At 42.0% G+C, this 25,953-nt stretch overlaps 1 protein-coding gene and 1 long non-coding RNA gene across 2 annotated transcripts in view; both read right to left on the bottom strand.

Annotated features, from left to right (window-relative positions):
• Nucleotides 1-12,897: 12,897 nt before the first annotated feature.
• The window catches only part of LOC115137481 (vascular endothelial growth factor C-like), a 53,497-nt gene continuing 40,441 nt past the window's right edge, over nucleotides 12,898-25,953 (bottom strand). Inside the window, exons 5-7 of the mRNA XM_029673796.2 lie at nucleotides 23,827-23,939; nucleotides 17,486-17,876; nucleotides 12,898-14,193 (exon numbers count right to left, since the gene is read on the bottom strand). Of these exons, the coding sequence (XP_029529656.1) occupies nucleotides 14,082-14,193; nucleotides 17,486-17,876; nucleotides 23,827-23,939 (616 nt within the window). The 3' untranslated portion in view covers nucleotides 12,898-14,081. The remainder of the gene's footprint in view (nucleotides 14,194-17,485; nucleotides 17,877-23,826; nucleotides 23,940-25,953) is intronic.
• Nucleotides 18,877-23,820, bottom strand: LOC135574063 (uncharacterized). The gene is made up of 2 exons (XR_010465169.1): nucleotides 20,695-23,820; nucleotides 18,877-20,530 (listed from the first exon to the last, which is right to left on the bottom strand). It is a non-coding gene; the product is annotated as an uncharacterized LOC135574063 (long non-coding RNA).

The following is a 25,953-nucleotide window of genomic DNA, read 5'->3' as shown; positions in this document are numbered from 1 at the left end:
TTTATATAATATCATTTTAATTTGAGACTGGTGTATTTTTCTTCAGGACCTCTGTGTAACCTACAAGGTGCTTGCAAAATATTGAAGTTGAGAATTTAAATGAAAAGCAAAACATCTGGATTGGCCAAACTTCAGTTTCAGCAAATTATACAAATCATCAAATATATTATTTTTGTTGATGCAGCCTAATTTTGCAACTCTTCTGTGGCAAAGGTCTTACTGTCAAACAGCGAAACTAAGAATGCTGGTTTTACAATTATGGACTATAAGGTTTGATGCTGTACTGTCCTTTCTAGTTTGAAATTCAATGCTGCGACAAAAGTTTGAAAAGCACTGAAAAACAAACTGCAGGCTTTACTGGTAACTAAGAGGACTTGGAGACTTGTCTCAACTCAATGTCTCATGGGATTTGTATTTGTGTTCCATAGAGAAAGTAGGACGTCTGTCTCTTGGCTGGAGAGAGAGAGACCTGTGAAACATAAAGGAACATGGATGATTTGTATAACAAACCTGTCACAATTTCCTCCAAAACGCGGACAAAGCTTGGGCGGCGTGTTCCCCTTGATTAGAATGGATGGCCCTCTTCTGCAGTGTGGAAAGGAGCAAAGTGAGGAAAATATGAAGAGGAAGCACAGATGTAGCATCTTAATTAGAGAACTTTCCTACAATGAAGGAAATGTAAAACTTGTAGGGTATTTGAGGTTTAAATTGTCTTCTGAAGTTTATAATTCTCACTTTGAAATGTCAGACTTGATTTTACCTTACAAAGGTCAAATCAACCCCTACCAAAAAATGAATATGAATGAATAATAATCCACATAAATAATTCACATTTCCTGTTGCTGCAGGATAACTTTCCTGCTATAGCAAATTGGCTCAAATTAAGGTCCTCCATCTGTATGGAAGCTTAGACCAAGGTGTGTGTTAGGATTTAGACTAGGAATGGAAATCCGACCTAGCCTGTGGCATACACAAAGTCGTCAAAGGTAACTCAGTTAGATAGTTGGAGCCAGTTAGCTGTACCAAGCTTGTGCCAAGCTTCTAGTCTTCTAACACAGCCCAGCAGTATTTTTTTGGGGTGTTGCAGTTTGTGACTGTGATGACCATAAACGCGTCTGTGTCTCCCCGTGGCGATATTGGCACGCCAAGGCCTACTCAGTCTTTCATTGTTTGCAGAAGGAGTGTGAGAATTAGATTTTAAACGCTGTAGCGAATCAGTCTTCAACATAGTGGACATCTCCACAATTGCCAACGAAAATACATTTAGACACTTAATAGGGTGCTCATGAACCTCTTATAAATTCAATATTGCTTAAGCTTACCATGAACCTTAGAAGGAGAGACATAGTACAACTCATGTTTGTTTAAAAAAAGCAAGTTAAAGCATTTTCTCCTTTTCAAAAACAGCATACCAACAAGTGTCTGTGACTATTAAGCAGTTCTGAAACGTGAGAAAAGCCATCGTTAGGCAGAGACACAAAAGCCTTTCCTTTCTAGGTAGCGTTCCGTGTTTATGGCTTAAATTGTACTTACTAGTTAATGGGGCGATTGCCATTGATTCTGTTTGAATTTCATTCCAAGTGTAGAAAAGATCATCCTTGATGGGGTACAGAGAGGGCCAAAAAAGGAGCGTCAGTGTTGTGGACAGATGGCAGCTATTAGATTGATGTGGAAACGCTGGGTCATAACTCAGCTAGAGAGGACTACGATGCACCCCAACGTCTACAAGCGCTTGAGTTATGGAACGAGGAGAAAACAAAGAGAAAATATTCACTTTTTTTGAGAACTTTGAGAACTTTTTTTCCGTCCTAATATGGGTGCCAGTGAATTTTGTATGCATGTAGTTGAAATAAAATGATTGGAGGACATGTTTATCTGGGACTGTGGGTGGCAATTACGGTTCAAATCAAGCGCAACTGATACACGGAGCTAAGCCCCAATCTCTAAACTCATGTTCATACCCTCTTGCTTTAGTGAGTGACGTTACTGATATAATGGGAGAACTATACTGTCACGACATCTGCCGAAGTCGGTTCCTCTCCTTGTTCAGGCGGTGTTCGGCGGTCGACATCACCGGCCTTCTAGCCATTACAGATAAATTTTTCATGTTCCATTTGTTTTGTCTTGTTTTCACACTCACCTGGTTTCAATCCCCTAATTACATGTTGTATATTTTCCCTCTGTTTTCCCCCATGTCCATGTTGGGAATTGTTCGTTGTATGTATTGGTGCCAAGTATGTTATGGTGTGCGACAGGTTTTTACCCACTTTCTTTATTTTGTGTTGGTTTTCGGAGTTTGTAAGCATTTATTAAATAACTCAGTTTATACCAATTTCGTTCTCCTGCACCTGAATTCTCTGCCACCAGCACACACCCCATTACATATACAATAGAACCTACTACTATATAGGCTTTCTTTATGGATAGGATTAGGATTCATATATTCTAATTGGTGCCCATTCTTTGGATGAATTGTTGCTATATCAGAGGTTTTTTTCTCAGTCTTAGTAGTATTATTGGAAAAAGCTGGATCCTCACTAGTTCCTCACTGTAGTCAGGCAGGCACACTGCTGGAGTTGACCTAGAGGTCAGGGGTCAGGGATCCATTGCTGAGAAGGTCATCACCAGTGTGTGGCCTATGAGAACGTAAAGCTACAAACCACCCATAAACACAGGGGAGTCTGTTGGGTATAACTCCGTCTGCATGATCTATGGACCACATGAGAATATGGTCAGATGGCTTTACACCCTGAGAGGAAGTAAGACTGAATCATAGCTGAGTGGACAGAAGATTTTTGGATTTGATGAAAGATGTATGTTTTGGAAGAAAACTGAACGTTTGCTGTGATTGTCTAGCCGTGCCACAAATACACTTTCTAGTCATCTTTTTTAAGTGCCCTGTGCTGTTTTTCTCCCCTATGAAAGCAATGGTTGATTAAATTCATAACCACAATTGTTTTACACTGACACAAACGAGAATTGCAAGTGAAAATAAAATGTTGAGTTCCAACTTTGTCTGCTTAACTTGTGTTACTTACATTATGCCGAAATCGGGCTCCAGTGACTTTAGTGCCTGTGAGAAACAGTAGTGCCTGTGAGAAACGGTAGTGCCTGTGAGAAACGGTAGTGCCTGTGAGAAACGGTAGTGCCTGTGAGAAACGGTAGTGCCTGTGAGAAACGGTAGTGCCTGTGAGAAACGGTAGTGCCTGTGAGAAACGGTAGTGCCTGTGAGAATCGGTAGTGCCTGTGAGAAACGGTAGTGCCTGTGAGAAACGGTAGTGCCTGTGAAAAAACGGTAGTGCCTGTGAGAAACGGTAGTGCCTGTGAAAAACGGTAGTGCCTGTGAAAAACGGTAGTGCCTGTGAGAAACGGTAGAGCCTTTGAGAAACGGTAGCGCCTGTGAGAAACGGTAGCGCCTGTGAGAAACGGTAGCGCCTGTGAGAAACGGTAGCGCCTGTGAGAAACGGTAGCGCCTGTGAGAAACGGTAGCGCCTGTGAGAAACGGTAGCGCCTGTGAGAAACGGTAGCGCCTGTGAGAAACGGTAGCGCCTGTGAGAAACAGTAGTGCCTGTGAGAAACAGTAGTGCCTGTGTCTGAGTATTAAGGTTAGAACAGAATAACGTCTCTGTCTCTATTCTTCTTCTAGTTGGTCTAAACAATCAGTGGTTTCCCTCAGCTGTCTCTTGGAGCCATTTACGTTGAGGAGCAACATCACCGCATCATTTAAATGGACAGCAACTCTGAGAAAACGGTTTGCCTGTAGTGCAACCGAGGTTCTGCCTCCTCCCCCCGGAAGTCTTGTTTAAAAAGCTATCCATGGTGTGAAATACTAAACAGATGTAGTGTATTGTTTCTATGGTGGAAACGTAGCAGTACACACAGTGAATATTGGACCAGTAACGATGCATTTGAATACTCATCCTTTACCCCGCTACTAATTGCTAAGACATCTTTTTGATTCCACTTATGCTTTCCAATGAAAAATGTCTGTTTTTCAGTTTACACAGCAATAGCGAGATCGAATGTATTTAAGAGACGGGTATTCCAAGAAGATGAAGAAAGTCTCATTTGAAAAATGTCCAAAATATATTATATTGTTATCATGAAAAGCTCCAAGTCTACAAAGGAAAAATGTATAAGATTAAAATAACCAATTACAGCCAAATCAAACAATCCAACAGTTGGGAAAAATATGTCAAGACAGGACAGAAGAACTACTGTTACACAAAATTAGATTAATATTCCGTTTACTTTTTTAAAAACTTGTTTCAACAGTGTTCTGTGTGCCTTGTGGGTTGAATTTGGTGCTGCCTCTCTTCGTCTTGATGTGACTAGTGTTTTTGTTTGCTTTGTAACCCGACTATTGGCTCATGCTTGGCGTGGACCACCAACTCTCTGTCTCTGTCCATTCCTCACATGCTGGACTTTTCCTTCTCAGCATAACAACACATCCCTGTGGGTTTTAGAGAGACTAGCATGCCTAGTCCGTTACTCAGTCAACCAGTCTGAAGTTTGAATACCCCTCTGTTGGTTTTACTAGCCATCTCTGATTTGGTTTCTCTGTCTAGACTCTGTTTCTGAGGGACCCACGTCTGGCATCAATCACTGTTATTAGTCTATAATACTACTAAATTAACAATAATTATCAATTTCAGACAGCGGATTTTAGAGATAGATGGAGCAAAAAACAGAGCACCAACTGTCGGTCAAGGGTCTAAATTGTCAGGGCGAATTGTGCAGTTTCAGTTTCTGGTAAGTCTTTTCACAGTGAAACTGTGAGTCATAATTTACTGCAGGTTTTAAATGTCATAATCACATGACCGAGTTACCAAAGGAAACTGTGCCTCTGAGATTTTAACAACCAAGTTGACCTGAAGATAAGGAAAACGTCAAGCACCTTGAGAATTCTGCATATGACACATACAGCATACAACATACAACATACAACATACAACATACAACATCCAGATTCACCAGGCACATCCTGTAGGAATGGGCCCCGAGCGGTAGGCTTTCTGAGGTCCGGTAATCCGAGAATGTGTGCAGGTGGGAGGGAGTGTGTTGCAATTATTGACTTATTCTCTTTGCAGGTAGACGTATGTACGTTTTCATTGCAGAGAGAAAAACACACCCAGTCTCCCACTTGGTCATTTCCACATCCTCCCTTTCTTGCCTTTAGATCCATTTTTCATTACTACTTAATGGTTTCCCTTTCTCACAGCCTAAATAAACACTAACCATTAGAAAAACCTTATGTTCACCCTAGCTGGCCTCAACACACACACACACACACACACCCTCTGATCGGGCTCAAGGTACTCTGACTCTCAGGGCATTGGAACTCTCCCACAAGGTTCTCTCTTCATTTGATTTGACTTGTACCTGTTGGCGTTCCAACAATTGATTTCAATCCAAGTTATTTTATGACTGTCAGGTATATGGAATTGTAAAAAGGCAGGGGATGGGAGAATATGTTGTTTTTGTTATGAGGTGTGTGAGAAAAAAGGATGGGGGTTGAAGTTCTACAGCAGTATGTCCATGCGGTCATAGCTTTCTTTCGCCTGGGAACCTCTTGGTAGGCGATTGTAGCTAGTATAGACTGGTACATTTCTTCTGTTGATTGTTGAGCGGGTGTAGAAGAAAAGGACTGTGGTCAGAGTACTAAGGCAGGAAGAGGGTGAGGTCCAGAGACATATGTAGTCAGACCACTGGGGGGTGGAGGAAATTTTGGCCTGATCTAGGATCAGATCTAGATCATAATAAATAAGATTATATGGAAAGCGAGGACCTGATCCTAAATCAGCACTCCTACGCTATTAGAATAGAGGCCCTGGACTATTCAACAGAGGAGAGAAAGAGGAGAAGTGAGGGCCGGGCATTGTTCCTCATGACGTACAATTCATTTCAATTCCAAACTTTCTATAAGATCCCTGTGGATATTGCTGACAAATTGTGGTAGGCCCAGTTCCACATGAAATGTACCGTTTCATACAATAATAACACAAAAGTCCCATTTTGATCCAAATTCCGAACACTATCAGCTTGAGAGAGATCAATATTAGAGCAACCTTATGAGTCGTTTATGTCACTCATTTTCTAAAGGAAGAACGTGAACCATAAAACAATAGCAGAGCTACACATCCCGGCCAGATCCGTAAACCTACGGAGAGACAGAGGATACGTCCCAAAGGGCATTCTATTTCCTAGGTAGTGCACTATGCGCCCTGGTCAAAAGTAGTGCACTATATAGGAAATAGGGTGCTATTTGGTACGCACCCATAGAGAACAATGGTCTTTTCCAACACGTCACATAACAGCCAAACACTAACATGATTTATGAGTTCTGAGAAGACAGAAAGACACAGAGTCTGTTTCCCATACCTGTCACTCAGTCTATATCTGATTCCAAGTACATGTCACTGGGATACACGTTCACACCAGCGCATTGTAGTGGACAATACCAAATGGCAGGATTGTTGTTGTAACTGGAATGCAGTCAATGTGGCTAATGTGTGTGTGTGTGTGTGTGTGTGTGTGTGTGTGTGTGTGTGTGTGTGTGTGTGTGTGTGTGTGTGTGTGTGTGTGTGTGTGTGTGTGTGTGTGTGTGTGTGTGTGTGTGTGTGTGTGTGTGTGGAGAGACCACAGAGTATAAGGAGAGACCACAGAGTTTGGACTGAGGTGAAAGCCAGACCTCTCTGGTGGGCTGAGGGGGAGGTGTGTTCCCTAATCAGATGTGAAAATAAGCTTCACCTCAACAGCTGTTTTAAAGGCAAACAGTACAGACAACAGACCCCTCAGATGCCATAATAACCATAATCCAGTTTGTGTTTAACGGTAATCTGAGAATGAGTTACTTAAGAAGTAAATCATAATGGATATATGTGTGGACATCAACTCTCGTACAGTATGTTACTGGCTATGGGCCGTACAGTTTTGACAGTGTTCCATTTGGCCTCAGTAATGCACCAGAGGTTAGTTATCAGTGCGTTACAAAGATGAATAATCGTTTTTAGGATCATTTCTAGTTGATTGTCGAATTAAAATGAATTTTGAGGAACACATCCCCTTATGACCAAAAGGCTTTTTGGTTGAATTATTTGCTGGCTATCGATGTAGCCTGTAACTATTGGCAGACTAACATTACATCCTGAAACCTTAGACAGGTGGAAGATCTGCCGGTGACTGATAGAAGTGTAGGGGAACAGAAGAAGTACAAGGTGGAAGACCCATAAGGTAGACTTAACCTTACCTAAAGCTCAGCAGTTCCTCTGTCCGTACCTTCCTGTGAAGAAGTACAAGGTGTAAGACCCATAAGGTAGACTTAACCTTACCTAAAGCTCAGCAGTTCCTCTGTCCGTACCTTCCTGTGAAGAAATACAAGGTGTAAGACCCATAAGGTAGACTTAACCTTACCTAAAGCTCAGCAGTTCCTCTGTCCGTACCTTCCTGTGAAGAAGTACAAGGTGGAAGACCCATAAGGTAGACTTAACCTTACCTAAAGCTCAGCAGTTCCTCTGTCCGTACCTCCCTGTGAAAGAGGGAACCACTATTCCAGTAGCCCCTCTAGTTAAAACCTTCTACAAGGTTCTGTTGCTGTATAACATACGACAATTTGGTAGTATTACACCACACCTGACCAAATGACGTACAGTTGAAGTCGGAGGTTTACATACACTTAGGTTGGAGTCATTAAAACTCGTTTTTCCAACCACTCCACACAATTCTTGTGAACAAACTATAGTTTTGGCAAGTCGGTTAGGACATCTACTTTGTGCATAACACAATCACACTTTCCAACAATTGTTTACAGACAGGTTATTTAATTTATAATTCACAGTATCACAATTCCAGTGGGTCAGAAGTTTACATACACTAAGTTGACTGTGCCTTTAAACAGCTTGGAAAATTTCAGAAAATTATGTAATGGCTTTAGAAGCTTCTGATAGGCTAATTGACATAATTTGAGTCAAAAGGAGGTGTACTTGTAGATGTATTTCAAGGCCTACCTTCAAACTCAGTGCCTCTTTGCTTAACATCATGATAAAATCAAAAGAAATCAGCCGAGACCTCACCAAAAAATTGTAGACCTCCACAAGTCTGGTTCGTCCTTGGGAGCAATTTCCAAATGCCTGACAGTACCACGTTCATCTGTACAAACAATAGTATACAAGTATAAACACCATGGGACCACACAGCCGTCATCCCGCTCAGGAAGGAGACGCGTTCTGTCTCCTAGAGATGAACGTACTTTGGTGCGAAAACTGCCAATTAATCCCAGAACAACAGCAAAGGACTTTGTGAAGCTGGAGGAAACAGGTACAGAAGTATATATATCCACAGTAAAACAAGTCCTATATCGACATAACCTGAAAGGCCGCTCAGCAAGGAAGAAACCACTGCTCCAAAACTGCCATAAAAAAGCCCAACTACGTTTTGCAACTGCACATGGGGAAAAAGATCATACTTTTGGGAGAAATGTCCTCTGGTCTGATGAAACAAAAATAGAACAAAAAAGTCCCTGACCTCAATCCCATTGAAAATGTGTGGGCAGAACTGAAAAAGTGTGTGCGAGCAAGGAGGCCTACAAACCTGATTCAGTTACACCAGCTCTGTCAGGAGGAATGGGCCAAAAATCACCTAACTTATTGTGGGAAGCTTGTGGAAGGCTGCCTGAAACGTTTGACCCAAGTTAAACAATTTAAAGGCAATGCTACCAAATACTAATTGAGTGTATGTAAACTTCTGACCCACTGGGAATGTGATGAAAGAAATAAAAGCTGAAATAAATCATTCTCTCTACTATTATTCTGATATTTCACATTCTTAAAATAAAGTGGTGAACCTACTAACTGACCTAAGACGGAATTTTTACTCTGATTAAATGTCAGGAATTGTGAAAAACTGAGTTTAAATGTATTTGGCAAAGGTGTATGTAAACTTCTGACTTCAACTGTATATAGTATTAAAAACTGTGTGGTTCGAGCCCTGAGTGTTGATTGGCTGACAGCCGTGGTATATCAGACCGTATACTACGGGTATGACAAAACATGTATTTTTACTGCTCTAATTACATTGGTAACCAGTTTATAATAGCAATAAGGCACCTCAAGGGTTTGTGGTATATGGCCAATATACCACGGCTGTAATGCTCCGGGTGTCGTGGGTGTGGAGTCAAATGCAGGAGACAGAGTTCAATGCTGTGCGTCTTTTAATAGCACCAACGCACCACAGGGTGCTCACAAAAGTTACGTTCCCAACCACAGGGAATCAAAAAGTACAATGGAAAAAATCACAACCAGGCACTAACACGTACCTCTACAACAGAGCCGAAGGTTACATAGAAATAATCCCGCACAACAACCAGGCGGGCCGGCTGTCTAATAAAGACAAACTAATTAAACATGAACAGGTGCTACCACTAAACATACAAGGAGGGGGAGGAAAAACAATCAGCGGCAGCTAATAGGCCGGTGACGACGACCGCCGAGCGCCACCCGCCCGGGAAGGGGAAACACCCTCGGTCGGACTCGTGACAACGGCTAAGGGCTGTGCCCAGGCACTCTACGTCGCACATAAAACAGCCCTTAGCCGTGGTATATTGGCCATATATCACAAACCCTGATGTGCCTTATTGCTATTATAAACTGTTTACCAACATAAATCGAGCAGTAAAAATGTATGTTTTGTCATACTGTGGTGTACGGTCTGATATACTACGGCTGTCAGCCAATCAGCATTCAGGGCTGGAACCACACCGTTTATATATAGTAGTGCACCACAGTGCACCACACCTGACACACCTGACACCTGACAGCCATGTACCATACATTACACTGGATTAGTGAGAGTGGCTAAATAGAGCAACAATAAATAACATGACTAACACAGGCCTTGCTCACCACAGGAGACCTGGCCCTGGGACTAACAGCAGACAGACACAGAACACATAACTCAGCCCAGATGTAGCCAGGTTACTCAGGTGTGTTATAACTACTATGCAGCCTGACAATGAGACTGGAATTGTTTCATAATGATTTTAGGCCATGAGCACTGCACTCAGACCACACTCCACACAGACCACACACAGAGAGAGACCTTGATGTAGACGGTGTCACATATCGCATGCTTGTATAAATGTTATTTGTTTTTTAGACTACCCCGAGATGTTTTATTCTCAATGTAATCTAATTCATATCAATGTATGTTTCCTATACGATTATAGAAAAAAAATATATATATATTTTTTTACCACAGTCTTAGTAAATTTTCTACCTAAACACACTGTGTTCAATGTCTGGAACTGTAGAACAAATTGACTAAACAAGACCCTGGTTTGTTTAGACGGCTGTCTGTTCCATCCTGCAAAGTGTTTGTGTTTCCCGCTCAGCGGAACACACCAATACCAAACAAAGGCCTGATCCCGTTCCCGTGGCGACCCACTTTAATACAGTGGAATGTAAACTTTAATCGTTGACCTCAAAAGTCAAAGAAGGGTTAAATCAGTGAGACAATGTTTTCTCTCTTTCAGCTTTCTTTCTTTCCTCTGTTGATGCGATGGCTGTTTCTGGTTTTCTGTCTGTTTCACGGTCCACAGTCACACATGTTCTGTCCGACTCCTTCTGAGGTGAACCAATGGGAAAACCATTTGGACGGAATTCAGAGACAGAGCGTGTTCTACCATGTCATTGGAAAGCCCTGTTTCTGGAAAGGAAGGAACTTACTTTGAACATACAGACATACTTTGAACAGACATACATACAGTACCAGTCAAACGTTTGGACACACCTCCTCATTCGAGGGTTTTTCTTTATTTGGACTATTTTCTACATTGTAGAATACTAGTGAAGACATCAAAACTGTGAAATAACACATGAAATCATATAGTAAACAAAAAAGTGTTAAACACATAACATTCTGATTTCATATTCTTCAAAGTAGCCACCCTTTGCCTTGATCACAGCTTTGCACACTCTTGGCATTCTCTCAACCAGCATCTGGATTAAGATAACAAGTCCAGATAAAGATCGAGTCTTGATTAATATAAAGAGTCTGGATAAAGATAAAAAGTCTGGGTGGAAGATAAAGAGTTTGGATAGAAGTTAAAGAGTCTGGATAAATATAAAAAGTCTGGATAAAGATAATGAGTCTGGATGGAAGATAACGAGTCTGGGTGGATGATAAAGAGTCTGGATAAATATAAAGTCTGGGTGGAAAATAAAGAGTCTGGGTGGAAGATAAAGAGTTTGGATAGAAGTTAAAGAGTCTGGATAAATATAAAAAGTCTGGATAAAGATAATGAGTCTGGATGGAAGATAACGAGTCTGGTTGGAAGATAAAGAGTCTGGCTGGAAGATAAAGAGTCTGGTTGGAAGATAAAGTCTGGATGGAAGATAAAGAGTCTGGGTGGAAGACAAAGAGTCTGGCTGGAAGATAAAGAGTCTGGTTGGAAGATAAAGTCTGGGTGGAAGATAAAGAGTCTGGGTGGAAGACAAAGAGTCTGGTTGGAAGATAAAGAGTCTGGCTGGAAGATAAAGAGTCTGGTTGGAAGACAAAGAGTCTGGGTGGAAGATAAAGAGTCTGGATAAAGATAATGTCTGGCTGGAAAATAAAGAGTCTGGGTGGAAAATAAAGAGTCTGGATAAAGATAAAGTCTGGATGGAAGATAAAGATTCTGGATGGAAGATAAAGAGTCTGGGTGGAAGATAAAGAGTCTGGCTGGAAGATAAAGTCTGGGTGGAAGATAAAGAGTCTGGATAAAGATAAAGTCTGGGTGGAAAGTAGAGAGTATGGATGGAAGATAAAGAGTCTCGGTGGAAGATAAAGAGTCTGGATGGAACATAAAGAGTCTGGCTGGAACATAGAGTCTGGCTGGAACATAAAGAGTCTGGGTGGAAAGTAGAGAGTATGGATGGAAGATAAAGAGTCTCGGTGGAAGATAAAGAGTCTGGATGGAACATAGAGTCTGGCTGGAAGATAAAGAGTCTGGGTGGAAAGTAGAGAGTATGGATGGAAGATAAAGAGTCTCGGTGGAAGATAAAGAGTCTGGATGGAACATAAAGAGTCTGGATGGAAGATAAAGAGTCTGGATAAAGTGTAACAGGGAGTGAATAGTTGGAGGTAATGGAGGTAAAGTGCTCCAGATGTTTTACACTGGTGAAGTGAACAATGATTAAGGGGTGAGGGTTGGGGGTTCAAGAGGACAAGGGCACACCTGGTGTGTAAATAAGAAAGAGGTGGAGCTCTGTTTAACTGGGGAGACCAGCAGTAAGCCCCTTTCTACCTCTCCCCCCTCCCCTCCCAATGGAACTATGAATGTATGGCATTATTGGGGGGCTATGTACTTTGAAATACTTTATAACGTAATTAGCGGTACCTCTAGTAGTTGAGGCAGGCCCAAAATGGGAATGTCCAGGAATATGGCATGCACACGCACACGCACACACACACACACACACACACACACACAGCAACAAAAAAACATACACGTCACACTAACACTGAGACATTGGCGTGGGACAAGAGCAGCAAATGATTTACTATATTTACAGTGCTCAGACGAAAAGTGTGCGTGAATATCAGGTGGACCCAGGCCAGTTCCAAAGCTCATAAATACACATTTATTAAGTGCCATCTGTGGTCTTTCACGTACCAACCCGGTGGCTAGCTTGCATATCCATGTCAAGATTAAAGCGTTCCAACTCTCCAGTTGAAATAAGCCAAAACCCACAGTCCATCTATCTTGCCTTCTTTCATTGCCCTTCCGCCCAAACGCTTTTCTGCGTCCAATTCTAGTTTCTCTGCACACAAGACAAAAGACAGGACAAGTAAAAAGGAACTATTTGCTTCCACATAATCTTTCAACAGTCAGTTACATCAGTCCAAACACTGAACTCAGAATAGCTGTGCGTCTTGCGAAATTGGTGATTTATTTTCCAGTAGAAAAACATAGGAACAATACAAACACAGTTGACGTAGAAAATGACCATGACATACTTCAACACTATAACAAGAACTCGACCTGCTCTTGTTTAAACCCATACGGAGTGAGCACCTTAGAAACATCTTAGTAACCAATTGTCCTTAGACCGTTGTCTCTTTCATGGTAGACTTTGAAACATTCATTCACTTGTCCAATGAGTTTTGGTCAGACGATTAGGAGCATTCTCATACTGGTCTTCATACTGCTGTACTGTAGATTGGATATCCTTGTCCATTTGGCTGATTAGGGTTTTCTATAGTAGTAGTATTCATTCATTGACAAGGCAGGATACATGTATTAGTTCACGGTATCCCTTCCTTGGAGGTCTCCTACTGGTGACTTACATTCATAGGATATCCTCATCATGTCATAAAATGGGCCAACCCTGGGAAAACTTGTGGCCCCATCATCATGATCCTAGTTAGTACTGCTGGTGAGGTGGTTTGACCAAAGATAAAAGTGATATATAGTATATTTTCAAGTATGTAACATAAATGTGTATGCTGTGGATGGCAGTCCAGAAATGACATGCTATTTTGCGTTAATTCATAATGGAAATTTAAATGACGTTTTCTGTTGTGTAAATATAACCTGCCATAAGATCATAATTGTAAGATAAGTGTGTACATTAGTTATTTACAATCAGTAACTCCAATTCAATATGGTAAACTAGATTAGAAATAAGTTAACAATATACAACTTTAATTTTAAAGAGGCATCGCATGATACACACATATTGATCACAGTGTATTTTCTTGGAAAGATTGAAATGGCAATAAACAAAGAGGTGGCAAACATTTAGTGGCAATAAATTATATCATCAATATCTGACATACGAATAACAAACAAATACAAAATTGCTCCCCATCCTTCAGTCTTTTCATTAGATCCTCTCATGATATTTGGGGTTCACATCAATATGTCCATAATATGTCCCAAGTGCCACTTTATAATTCCAAAGTAGCCCACAAACTCGGTGTCCTTTCAACCATTTCGCGACCTAGATCCAGGCTAGGCACTTCTCCACAGGATTGCGGCTAGCATAATAGATTCTAATCGTTATAATCGGTTAGCAGGTCAGCTGCATAATGTGAACTCAAAGTTAATCCTGTCTTCTCCAGTATGTCGGTACGCACCGGCAGACCTCCTCACTGAAGTAAAAACCTGATGCACAGCGCCGATTCCTCCGCACGTCACAAGGTGGTCCGTAGCAACTACAGTCGGGGAAGACAAAGACCATTCATGTTAAAGGGACATTATAAAACAATTCATCATCTCCAGCACCACCCCAACATCAACATCAATTCCCCAACCTATGGGAAAATGTCCTGTTTCTATGTTTTGTAGTAAAAAAAGGAAGATGTGTTTCCAATGACATCATCGTCCAATTAGATGACTATTAGTGGACAATTAGTAGGCAAATAGTAGGCAATGCTCATAGTTGGTTAAAATCACATGATGCACACCGAAGATGTCATTGAAAACACTTATGTCCCTCTATATTTTTTACTACAAAACACAGAAATGCGCCATTTTCAGACATAATGTTGGGGTGGTGCTGGAGAGGATGAATATGAATTTGCATTTTTTTGTCAATTTCCCTTTAAATCGTGTAATATGCAGGAGTTTTAACAATATGTATAAAGACACATTTTTATTACTCAATTCTGGCATACTCTGTCTTTTTAATATTTGTCCTATTAGGTATAACCTCTGACTCAGTATATGTCAATGGTATGGTATCGATATAAGGAAGTCCCTCAGGTGTCTGACAAAAACACCCTCAGTTGGGGTCGGAATTTTCTTCGGGAAATTCACCTTTTCTGGTAAGTTTGGTATCAAATGAAAACAGGAATAAACGAAAACGGATTCTCTTCTATCGGCCGTGTTCCCGACATTGGATCCCTACTGCAGATGGGTAGTCATAGATCATATTAACGTGGTTTTACAAGGGGTCACCGTAGTGGGTTGTGGGTTGTTCCTTCAGGCAGAGGGAACTAGCAGTTAACTTACAGCAGTGAGGCAGTGAAACCTTTTATTTGCCAGTGAAATATGTTGTACTGTAACCAATGAACAATAAGCCCTTAACGAGGGCTCATATTGACTAACTGGGTATAGTTTATCACCCTGGCACTGGTTTAAGACCACAGGAGCAGAACTGGCAGCGTAACCTGAGTGAGATCACTGGTAAATGGGCTGCCCTTATTCCAGTGTTTTTATCGCAGTGTAATGTGCAGGACTGCAAGTTCATTTACAACTCTGGGTGGATTTGTATTCACAGGACTTCTCTCCTTGCAGACTTCTAAAAATAAAGCTGTTGTCAGCTTTGAAATGAAAATGATTTATGTCCAATTTGTGTATGAGGGCATCTGGAAAATGAACATGTATGACTACCAGTCATGCGATGTCATGTCACCAACATATATACACTAAATGGCCAAAGGTATGTGGACACTTGCTCGTCAAACATCTCATTCCAAAGTCATGGGCATTAATATGGAGTTGGTCCCCCCCCTTTGCTGCTATAACAGCCTCCACTCTTCTGGGAAGGCTTTCCACTAGATGTTGGAACATTGCGTGGACTTGCTTCCATTCAGCCACAAGAGCATTAGTGAGGTCGGGCACTGATGTTGGGCCTGGTTAAGCCTGATTCGCAGTCGTCGTTCCAATGCATCCAAAAGGTCTTCGATGGGGTTGAGGTCATGGCTCTGGGCCGCACTGGGGCATTGTCATGCTGAAACAGGAAAGGGCCTTCCCAAAACCACAAAGTTGGAGGCACAGAATTGTCAAGAAAGTCATTGTATGCCTAGCCCAAACCATGAAAAACAGCCCCAGACCATTATTCCTCCTCCACCAAACTTTACAGTTGGCACTATCCATTCGGACAGGTAGCATTTTCCTGGAATCCACCAAACCCAGATTCATCCGTAGGACTGTCAGATGGTAAAGTGTGATTCATCACGCCAGAGAACACGTTTCCACTCCTCCATAGGCGGCGAGTCTTACACCACTCCATCCGACGCCTGGCATTGTGCATGGTGATCTTAGGCTTGTGTGCGGCTGCTCGGCCATTGAAACACATTTCATGAAGCTCCCGACGAACAGTTCTTGTGCTGACATTGCTTCCAGAGGCAGTTTTGAACTCAGTAGTGAGGGTTGCAACCAGGGACAGACGATTTTTACTCGGTACGCGCTTCACCACTTGGCGGTCCTGTTCTGTGAGCTTATGTGGCCTACCACTTTGCTTCTAGATGTTTCCATTGCACAATAACAGCAGTTACAGTTGACCGGGGCAGAAATTTGACGAACTGACTTGTTGGAAAGGTGGCATCCTATGACGGTGCCACGTTGAAAGTCACTGAGCTCTTAAGTACGGGCCATTCTACTGACAATGTTTGTCTATGGAGATTACATGGCTGTGTGTTCAATTTTATACACATGCTAGCAACGAGTGTGGAAATAGCTGAATCCACAAATTTGAAGGGGCATCCACATACTTTTGGCCATACTTTTAGTCTATATAGTATAGCAGTTCATATGAGTTTCCCTGTGTGCAAATAGACATGTTTTTGAGTCCTCAATTGTAGTCATCAGTTAACATAATTCATATATTCCAGTGGTTTGCTGACATAATAACTCTTCACGTTCTATTTGAGCCCGTCATTCTAGTTTTGTTGGCGTCAGTGATAGAACACGCCACAGCTCTGGATGTGCGGCCGCATACATTCTCTCCGTTACCCAGAGTCTGGAAGCATGGCTCTGCTACACACCAGCTGGAGAGGGTTAGTCTTACACAGGCCATGTCATTTTAGGGTTTGGCAAACACAGCTGTGGTACAGCCTTGTGGCTTCGCGGCATGGATCTAACAGGACTTCTACCTAGGCTGCGTCCCAAATGGCACCCTGTTCCCTATTTAGTGCACTACTTTTGGCCAAGAGCCCTATGCCCTAGTCTCGTCTCCAGCAAAGTACTGGGTTCAACTGGAACTGGAATACCATTAATAAGTCAGGAACGCTCCAAACCACACTCGACTCTAAGTCACTTAGTCTCTTCTTTCATTTACATTACATTTACATTTAAGTCATTTAGCAGACGCTCTTATCCAGAGCGACTTACAAATTGGTGCTTTCACCTTATGACATCCAGTGGAACAGCCACTTTACAATAGTGCATCTAGGTCTTTTAAGGGGGGGGGGGGTGAGAAGGATTACTTTATCCTATCCTAGGTATTCCTTAAAGAGGTGGGGTTTCAGGTGTCCCCCCTTCAGTCCTTTGTCTTGACTGGCTACCTGAATTACCAATGACTATGCTAATGTATATGGTCTGCTATGGAAATATGCTCTGAAAAGACCAGAAAAGGCTGTCCCGGTAGCAATTTGGAATGTCATCATCATCCCTATCCTCCATTCTTTACCTTTCCCCATGTCGTCCTCCTCCTCCTTTTCAACAATCCTTCATCCATCATCACCATCATCATCATCATCATCATCATCAAGCTGTATTTACCTGCAGGTGGCCTGGTGGAACCTTTTGCCTTTCAGGAAGCACCTGTTGGGTGACTCGTTGCACTCGCAGGCACATTTGGTGCGGTTGAGTGGCTGGTGCTTGGGGCATGTCCTGGCGCAGGAGCACTGGCACGTGTCTTTATTGAAAAGCTGGTGCGGCCTACAGGACGATGGGAGCTTCTTACACACACACTGGCACGTGTCTTTATTGAAAAGCTGGTGTGGCCCACAGGACGATGGGAGCGTCTTACACACACACTGGCACGTGTTCTTATCCAGGTAGCGGTGGAGTCCGCATGCGCCCGAGGCCCGAAGCTGTCGCCTGCAAACACACTGGCACGTCTCCTCGTCCAACTCCTTATCTGACCCGCAGACATCCGCTTCAAACGAGTCTAGAGAGATACAGAGGAGGAGATTAGATTGGAATTATACTGAACAAAAATATAAACGCAACATGCAATCATTTCAAAGATTTTACTGAGTTACAGTTCATAGGAAATTAGTCAACTGAAATAAATTCATTAGGCCCTAATCTATGGATTTCACGTGACTGTTGGTCACAGACCTTTAAAAAAAGGTAGGGGTGTGGATCAGAAAACCAGTCAGTATCTGGTGTGACCACCGTTTGCCTCATGCAGCGCAAACCATCTCCTTCGCATAGAGTTGATCAGGCTGTTGATTGTGGCCTGTGGAATGTTGTCCCATTCCTCTCCAATGGCTGTGAGAAGTTGCTGGTAATTTGGCGGGAACTGGAACACGCTGTCGTACACGTCGATCCACAGCATCTCAAACATGCTCAATGGGTGACATGTCCGGTGAGTAGACACATTTTCAGCTTCCAGGAATTGTGTACAGATCAGGCTGAAACATGAGGTGATGGTGGTGGATGAATGGAATGACAATGGGCCTCAGGATATCATCGCGGTATCTCTGTGCATTCAAATTGCCATTGATAAAATGTAATTGCGTTCGTTGTCCGTAGCTTATGCCTGCCCATACCATAACCCAACAGAGTGCCCCAATGCCATAGGGCACTCTGTTCACAACGTTGACATGAGCAACGACATCATACACGTGGTCTGCGGTTGTGAGGTCGGATGGATGGACTGCCAAATTCTCTAAAACGACATTGGAGGTGGCTTATTGTAGAGAAATGAACATTCAATTATCTGGCAACAGCTCTAGTTTACATTCCTGCAGTCAGAACCTGAGACATCTGTGGCATTGTGTTGTGTGACAAAACTGCACATTTTAGAGTGACCTTCTACAGCTTGTTGACATGCCACACCTGTCAAGTGGATGGATTATCTTGGCAATGAGAAATACTCACTAACATGGAAATAAACAAATTTGTGCAAAGAAATGTGAGAGAAATAAGCTTTTTATGCATAATATTATGGAACCTTTTTGGGATCTTTTATTTCAGCTCATGAAACATGGGACATGTTGCACTTATATTTTTGTTCAGTGTACATTACAAAACTTTATTGCACAAAATTGAACATTGGCTTTGGCACTCTTGGCATTGAAAGGATAAAAACAGACATAAAAACATACATTAAAAGCATAAAAACATACACATTACACACATTTAGCATTTCCATGTCAGTTCACCATATTCTTATTGAGAGACCAGGATTGAGGTCAGTTATATTTCCATTCAGTCAATTCAGGAGGCGCTTCCTGAATCGGAATGGAATTGACCCCAACCCAGGAAGAGGCATGATGTGATCTGATCTGAACACATGTAGGTGTTCTAAAGACAGATGTGTTTTATATCCCTGGTTGCTATCATTTGTGAGTTGTCAGCACTTGTTAACAGATTGTGAAATGTTACTATTTTCGGCTAGTCGTCTGTGTGGAGACGTTGATGTTGTAACCCCCTGGATCGGATGGTATGGAACACTTTTCTCAAGAGCTTACAGATGTAGGATCTTAATTTGATCACCCTCTTGTTGCAGGAAATTTCCTGTACAGCAGGAAATGCAAACTCGTAATGTATTCAAGGTTTTAAAAGCTTCTAAAGTTTGTAATTCCCACTTAAAAATGTCCGACTTGATTTGCCCTAACTAAAAATGTATCAACCTCTATATTTGCTGTTGCTGCAGGATTATTTTCCTGCTGTGAGAAACTGGTCAAATTTAGATCCTGTATCTGTACATAAGAAGAACATACCAGTATTCTGCAGATTTGAAAGCTAGAGATGTTGTTTGACATCACAGCAGCAAACTATTGGAGATAGATTGAATAGAATGAGCATTCCTGCCCTAAATTCCTCACAATATATTTTCCCCCCAGTGGAGCAAACAGATGTTTTCTTTACAACACGGGCGAATAAACGAATGGGATATCGTCCAGAGAGAGAGAGAGAGAGAGATTTGGCTGCAGTCAGGAACTAAATTCCTGTCGTTTCTGTGTTTATGTGTTTGCTGATGAACAGACCCAGATTGCGATGGCAACGCGTGGAGATGTTTACCACAGCGAGGTTTTCTAACCCCAACACATTAATGGACTGTTTACTTGCATATGGGGCTGTTGTGGTGCTTCAGACAAAGAGAAAAATACATTTCCACTTTGAACAAACTATCAATTCATAATTCATGAGCCTTTAGTGATTGATGCTATTCAATAACACATCCGATAATTGGTCAAGTATCCCTTATGGGGTATGCTTGAATATGCATAATGTTGCACTGTGGTTTATCATGAATCATGCATCAATGTCAGTTCTCAATTATTGAGTTGCATTTAGAGTAAATCATTCATCAAGTTTGGCTTGATTTGAAACGGTCACACAACTTCGCAATCTGAAAATAATCACCACATTTTCAGTGGCATCCAAGTCAACTTTTTTCTTGAAACAGTTTTTCACAGAAGATTGACACTGTGCCCGCTGACGTCGACCGCAATTAACGATGTGTTGACGGTGTCTCTGTGATCGTCAGGGAGGTAGTGTACTGTGGTTAATGGAGCTAGAAAGGTCTCTCACGGATCTCCAGCTCCTCTGTCTTGGGTAGAGATCATTATAAGCCAATGTTCTGCTTATCTGAAGAGATAAGACAGAGAGACAGGCGGGAGTAAGGATCTAGCTGACATCCAAACTCTGGTTGATTTGCAGAGGGAGTCACCCATAACTACCATTACTTATGTGACTTATGAGATCACCACAAACCTTGAGACGTGGTAGAAAAAAAATAAGACGTTCATTACCTCTTCGCACACGCTCTCTCTTCTCTTCTCTTTCTTTCTCTCGCTCTACCTTACTCTCACTCTCATTTTCTCTCACTCTCACTCAATCACTCACTCTCTTCATGCAAGAGGATGTGACCGCAGAGAAATAGGAGAGAGAGCCCTCTATTAGTCATTAGTGACAACCCTGATGCAGTCGAACCAATGAAAAACAAAACCCAGTTCTAGCTACCTCACCTCCCTCTGTGAATGATACCGCACTCTAGATGATGGTTAAATCCGGACGGACATTAACCACGGCACAATGACGTATCTGTCTCCCTTAAATCAAAAAATCCCCTATAGAAGTAATGACCCCAACTGTATATTAAACAGGCACTATAACTGTCCAGCTCTAGGGTTTTGGTGTCTGTTCCTCTGAAGACTTCAGTTGGTGTTTCATACTGACCTGGGGAGCCTCTGATTGCATAGCGGAGGCATTCTATTCCATGGTTGCGTCTCAAATGTGGCCATTTGGGATAAACTGTCCCTGTGAGCGGAGTAGAGCAGAGCACGCACCTCTAAGCTTCTAGATCTACCTCTGATTGGGCCTGTCGAAGTTGGTTAGTGTGAAGAGGAAACACAAATATGACTATTGCTATCAAGTCCTCCCGTTGAATTATTCGTCTGTAATGTGGAAGATATAGGCCTAGCTAAATGTTTCTTTGGGTTCCATCAAATTGTAGAACATGGCAATGGGGTTGAATGATAATCAATGAGAAATTCAATGAACTGTCAGCCAGTAAATGTCATCGTATGACTGGACAATAAACCTACAGATGACCAACATCTTCTTCAATCTGGTAACTGCATGAGAAAGCTATGCTTCGATCATGAAGTCAATATCAGCTGATGAAAAGGGGTGATCCCCATTAAACCAAATGTTGATGGCTCGATGTTCCCAATTTACCCAGACACTTTTTAATATGAGTAAGTAAACTTTGAAGCCAAGGTCTGTTAAGAGAGATTAACTTTCATGCAAAAACAGAGTTGTTTGATTGGCTTCCTGCTTTCAGTGCTTCATAAACATTTTGTGGCTGGGGTAGAGTGGCGCGAGCCATGGGTTTCGTCCCAAAGGGCACCCTATTCCCTACATAGTCCACTATGGGTCCTGGTCAAAAGTAGTGCACTATAAAGGGAATAGGGTTGCATTTGGGACGAAGCCATGGAATCCAGAGCTCTGGGATTCTTTTTGAATTCTTCTGTCTCTCATTTGTTCTCTCTACTGCGTAGCCACGTCTACTGAAAAACAACTGCCATGTTGTGTTTTCATAGTGACAGCTCACTGGGTGCTTTCAACATCTGCCTTAGAGAAAAAGTGGACTCGGGTTGTAAATAGTGTATGGGGATCACGGGTACGTTCTCGCGTCACATTGAGTGGAGTGGAATGAGTTGTTCTCTTGTTGGTGAGTTGTTGAAGAGACTCAAGTGCTGGTCTGTGTCTCTGTGAGGATTTTGAGGGCTGTTGTAGAAAACCAAGAGCACATTGTCCTTCTCTTTGTCCGTTTCTGTTTCTTTATGATACTCTAGCATGTCGCTTCACTCTGTCACAGTCTTGTAAGAGGCCATTAAAAGACAATTAAATCGTGCACAACACATTCTCTTGACTCCACATTTCAATCCACACCACAACTAGGACACCCTCAGAACAGCATAAGCCTATCTTAGTAATATTGAACTCAATGAGAAACATAATTCACCACATTAAGAGGTAATTCAGTCTAATAAGCAGTAATTCAGTCTTATACGCAGTAGCTAATTCAGTCTGATAAGCAGTAATTCAGTCTAATAAGCAGTAGCAAATTCAGTCGGATAAGCGGTAATTCAGTCTTATACGCAGTAGCTAATTCAGTCTGATAAGCGGTATTTCAGTCTAATAAGCAGTAGCTAATTCAGTCTAATAAGCGGTAATTCAGTCTTATACGCAGTAGCTAATTCAGTCTGATAAGCGGTATTTCAGTCTAATAAGCAGTAGCTAATTCAGTCTAATAAGCGGTATTTCAGTCTAATAAGCAGTAGCTAATTCAGTCTGATAAGCGGTAATTCAGTCTTATACGCAGTAGCTAATTCAGTCTGATAAGCGGTATTTAAGTCTAATAAGCAGTAGCTAATTCAGTCTAATAAGCGGTATTTCAGTCTAATAAGCAGTAGCTAATTCAGTCTAATAAGAGGTAATTCAGTCTAATACGCAATAGCTAATTCATTCTGATAAATGGTAATTCAGTCTCATAAGCAGTAGCTAATTCAGTCTGATAAACGGTAATCCAGCCTAATAAGCAGTAGCTAATTCAGTCTAATAAGAGGTAATTCAGTCTAATACGCAGTAGCTAATTCAGTCTGATAAACGGTAATTCAGTCTAATAAGCAGTAGCTAATTCAGTCTAATAAGCGGTAATTCAGTCTAATACGCAGTAGCTAATTCAGTCTGATAAACGGTAATTCAGCCTAATAAGCAGTAGCTAATTCAGTCTAATAAGAGGTCATTCAGTCTAATACGCAGTAGCTAATTCAGTCTGATAAACGGTAATTCAGTCTAATAAGCAGTAGCTAATTTAGTCTGATAAGCGATATTTCAGTCTACTACGCAGTAGCTAATTCAGTCTGATATGCGATATTTCAGTCTACTACGCAGTAGCTAATTCAGTCTGATAAGCGGTATTTCAGTCTAATAAGCAGTGGCTAATTCAGTCTGATAAGCGGTATTTCAGTCTAATAAGCAGTGGCTAATTCAGTCTAATAAGCGGTAGCTCATTCAGTCTAATAAGCTGTATTTCAGACTAATAAACTGTAATTCAGTCTAATAACAGGTAATTCAGTCTAATAAGCAGTAGCTAATTCAATCTAATAAACAGCAATTCAGTCTAATAAACGGTAGCTAATTCAGTCTAATATGTGTTAATTTAATCTAATAAATGGTAATTCAGCCTAATAAGCGGTAGCTAATTCAGTCGAAAAAGCGATAATTCAGTCTAATAAGCGGTAATTCAGTCTAATAAGTGGTAATTCACTCTAATTAGCTGTAATTCAGTCTAATAAGTGGTATTTCAGTCTAATAAGCGGTAATTCAGTTGTGCAACAAGTGCAGTATCAGCATCAGTACGAGGGCCTACTCACCCGAGTGTTGTATCTGGGGCGGGGGAGGGGTGTCACGTTGCACCGCCATACATCTGCACAAGCGGTTGCTCCAGCTGTGGTACTTTGGGCAGGTTTTATTGGCTACCAGACATCTGTAAGGGGAAAACAGTTATTAGCATTAGAAGAGGAGGAAACCGACAGACAGAGGCTGTTGACCAGAGCCATATGGGCCCTGGTCAAAAGTAGTGCACTATATAGGGAATAGGGTGCCATTTGGGTGCCAGTAGCTGGAGAGGGAATTCCTCACTTCATCGACATTCATTAACCTGGCCCAAACGACACTAAGCTATGTAGCATTTGATGTTGTTTTGGTTGTTGGATGAAATGTGACAGGGCTGGACTGATAGGGCAATTTTAAGGGTTTTCAGCACATCTATCTTAGAGTGAGAGTGAATAAGCCAATTGGGTCTGATGACATGAAACGTTTCTGCCCCCTTAAAGATAAGAGGGATGCTGATTGGCTGAGTTTAGACAAACAACCATCAAAGAGAGAGGACTCTCGGGAAGACATCAATGGACAGCAATGGAAAAAAAGTCAGAAGAATATATTTGGTAGCCTAGTAAACATTGGTTAGCATTGGTAAGACCCTTCACTTTAGATTAGAGCTGTATTCATCTCTTCTTGAGCTTCCTTCCACTCCACATAGTAATACTTTAGAACGTAGCACTTCAATCGCCCTTGGATCTGTCAACGAGGATGATCATTTAGGGGGAGGAAAGTGAAAAGGATCAAAACCGGAGACACTGTCTGTCGCTCTAACTCGAAGCACACGGTGAGGCTGGCACACACGCCACATGATTCTGACTCTCCTCTCTCTCTCTCTCTCTCTCTCTCTCTCTCTCTCCCTCCCTACTCACACACTCTCCATTGACAAGACAAATGACTGACCATCGTGGCCAGCGTGTTTCACACGCACATCTGACACTTGCCAGACCAATATGGGTCTATTTAGTTTTTGACATTTCTGATATCATCCACTTCGGAGCCGTTACACATGAGGCTAGACCACTGATGAGAATCCAGTTGAAATCACATACTGGCAACCGACCCACACGGACTTTATCAGAGCCAGTGTCATGCTGCATCCATCTGCCTTGTTGCTCTGAGACAAACGCGCGGCTCGCGCTACAGTGCAACCGCTGGCCAGTGGAAGCACAGCCGCATTCCGAGCTGAACTTGATTCTGGCTGCTTCAACTGCTGTGAAAGAAAAGGGATAGCTCTCAGCAGGGTGGAGTTGTGGAGTGAAATGTTTGCACTATTGAAGATGCATTTAAAACACGTCAACTCTATACAAGCTTCATATGGAGAAGGACTGTTGTTATGCGACATCTAACCCACATGAATGCAACAGCAGTAGAATTGCAAGAGCTTGGACACAAAAATAAAATGGCAGTATATCCAGTTAAAATGTATTGAAGTGAATTGGTATTTACACTGAACATACTGAGGAGTATTTCTGTCTGTTTTACAGCCCTTTTGTGGGGAAAAACGAATTCTGATTGGCTGCACCCATGGCTGCACTGATTGGCTGCACCCATGGCTGCGCCCCTGCCCCGTCATGTGAAATCCATAGATTACGGACTATTTCAATTGATTAATTTACTTATAGGAACTGCACTGAAAAGAGAACCACATTAGCTCCATTCAGCCTCTGAAGAGAGAGCCAACAAATAGCACTTAGCGCCTCTATGGGGGATCGTTGTTGTCATCCTTTCAAGAGGGTGGAGAATATGAATGGAGCAGGTGGGAACGGTAAAGAAAACAAGTGTATGAAATGAATGATTGCGTTGACTTTCCGGTGTGCTACACACAAGGGTAGGTGCTGTGCTAGAGCTGAGGTTTCCTCTGTAGCTCCTGGAACTCACACTTGAAGCTTCATGTGTTTAGGTGCAAAAATGCTAACAAACTCTACTACCCTCAGCACGGAACATTCCTAAACAGTTTGATAAGGCTGTGTTCGACGCACACTTGTGTAACTAGCCACCGTGCTGTGAGTGCATGCAGGTCTAAGGCTTCATTTGACATGCAGTACAACTGTGTAAAGTGTCACAGTGCATTCAGCTGGTCAGTGCAATTGAAAAGGGCAAACCCACTGTTAAAAAAT

Source organism: Oncorhynchus nerka, linkage group LG11, assembly GCF_034236695.1.
Source record: "Oncorhynchus nerka isolate Pitt River linkage group LG11, Oner_Uvic_2.0, whole genome shotgun sequence".
NCBI lineage: Eukaryota > Metazoa > Chordata > Actinopteri > Salmoniformes > Salmonidae > Oncorhynchus > Oncorhynchus nerka.
Note: the sequence above shows the minus strand (reverse complement) of the source record. Positions and strands in the feature narration are given on the sequence as shown.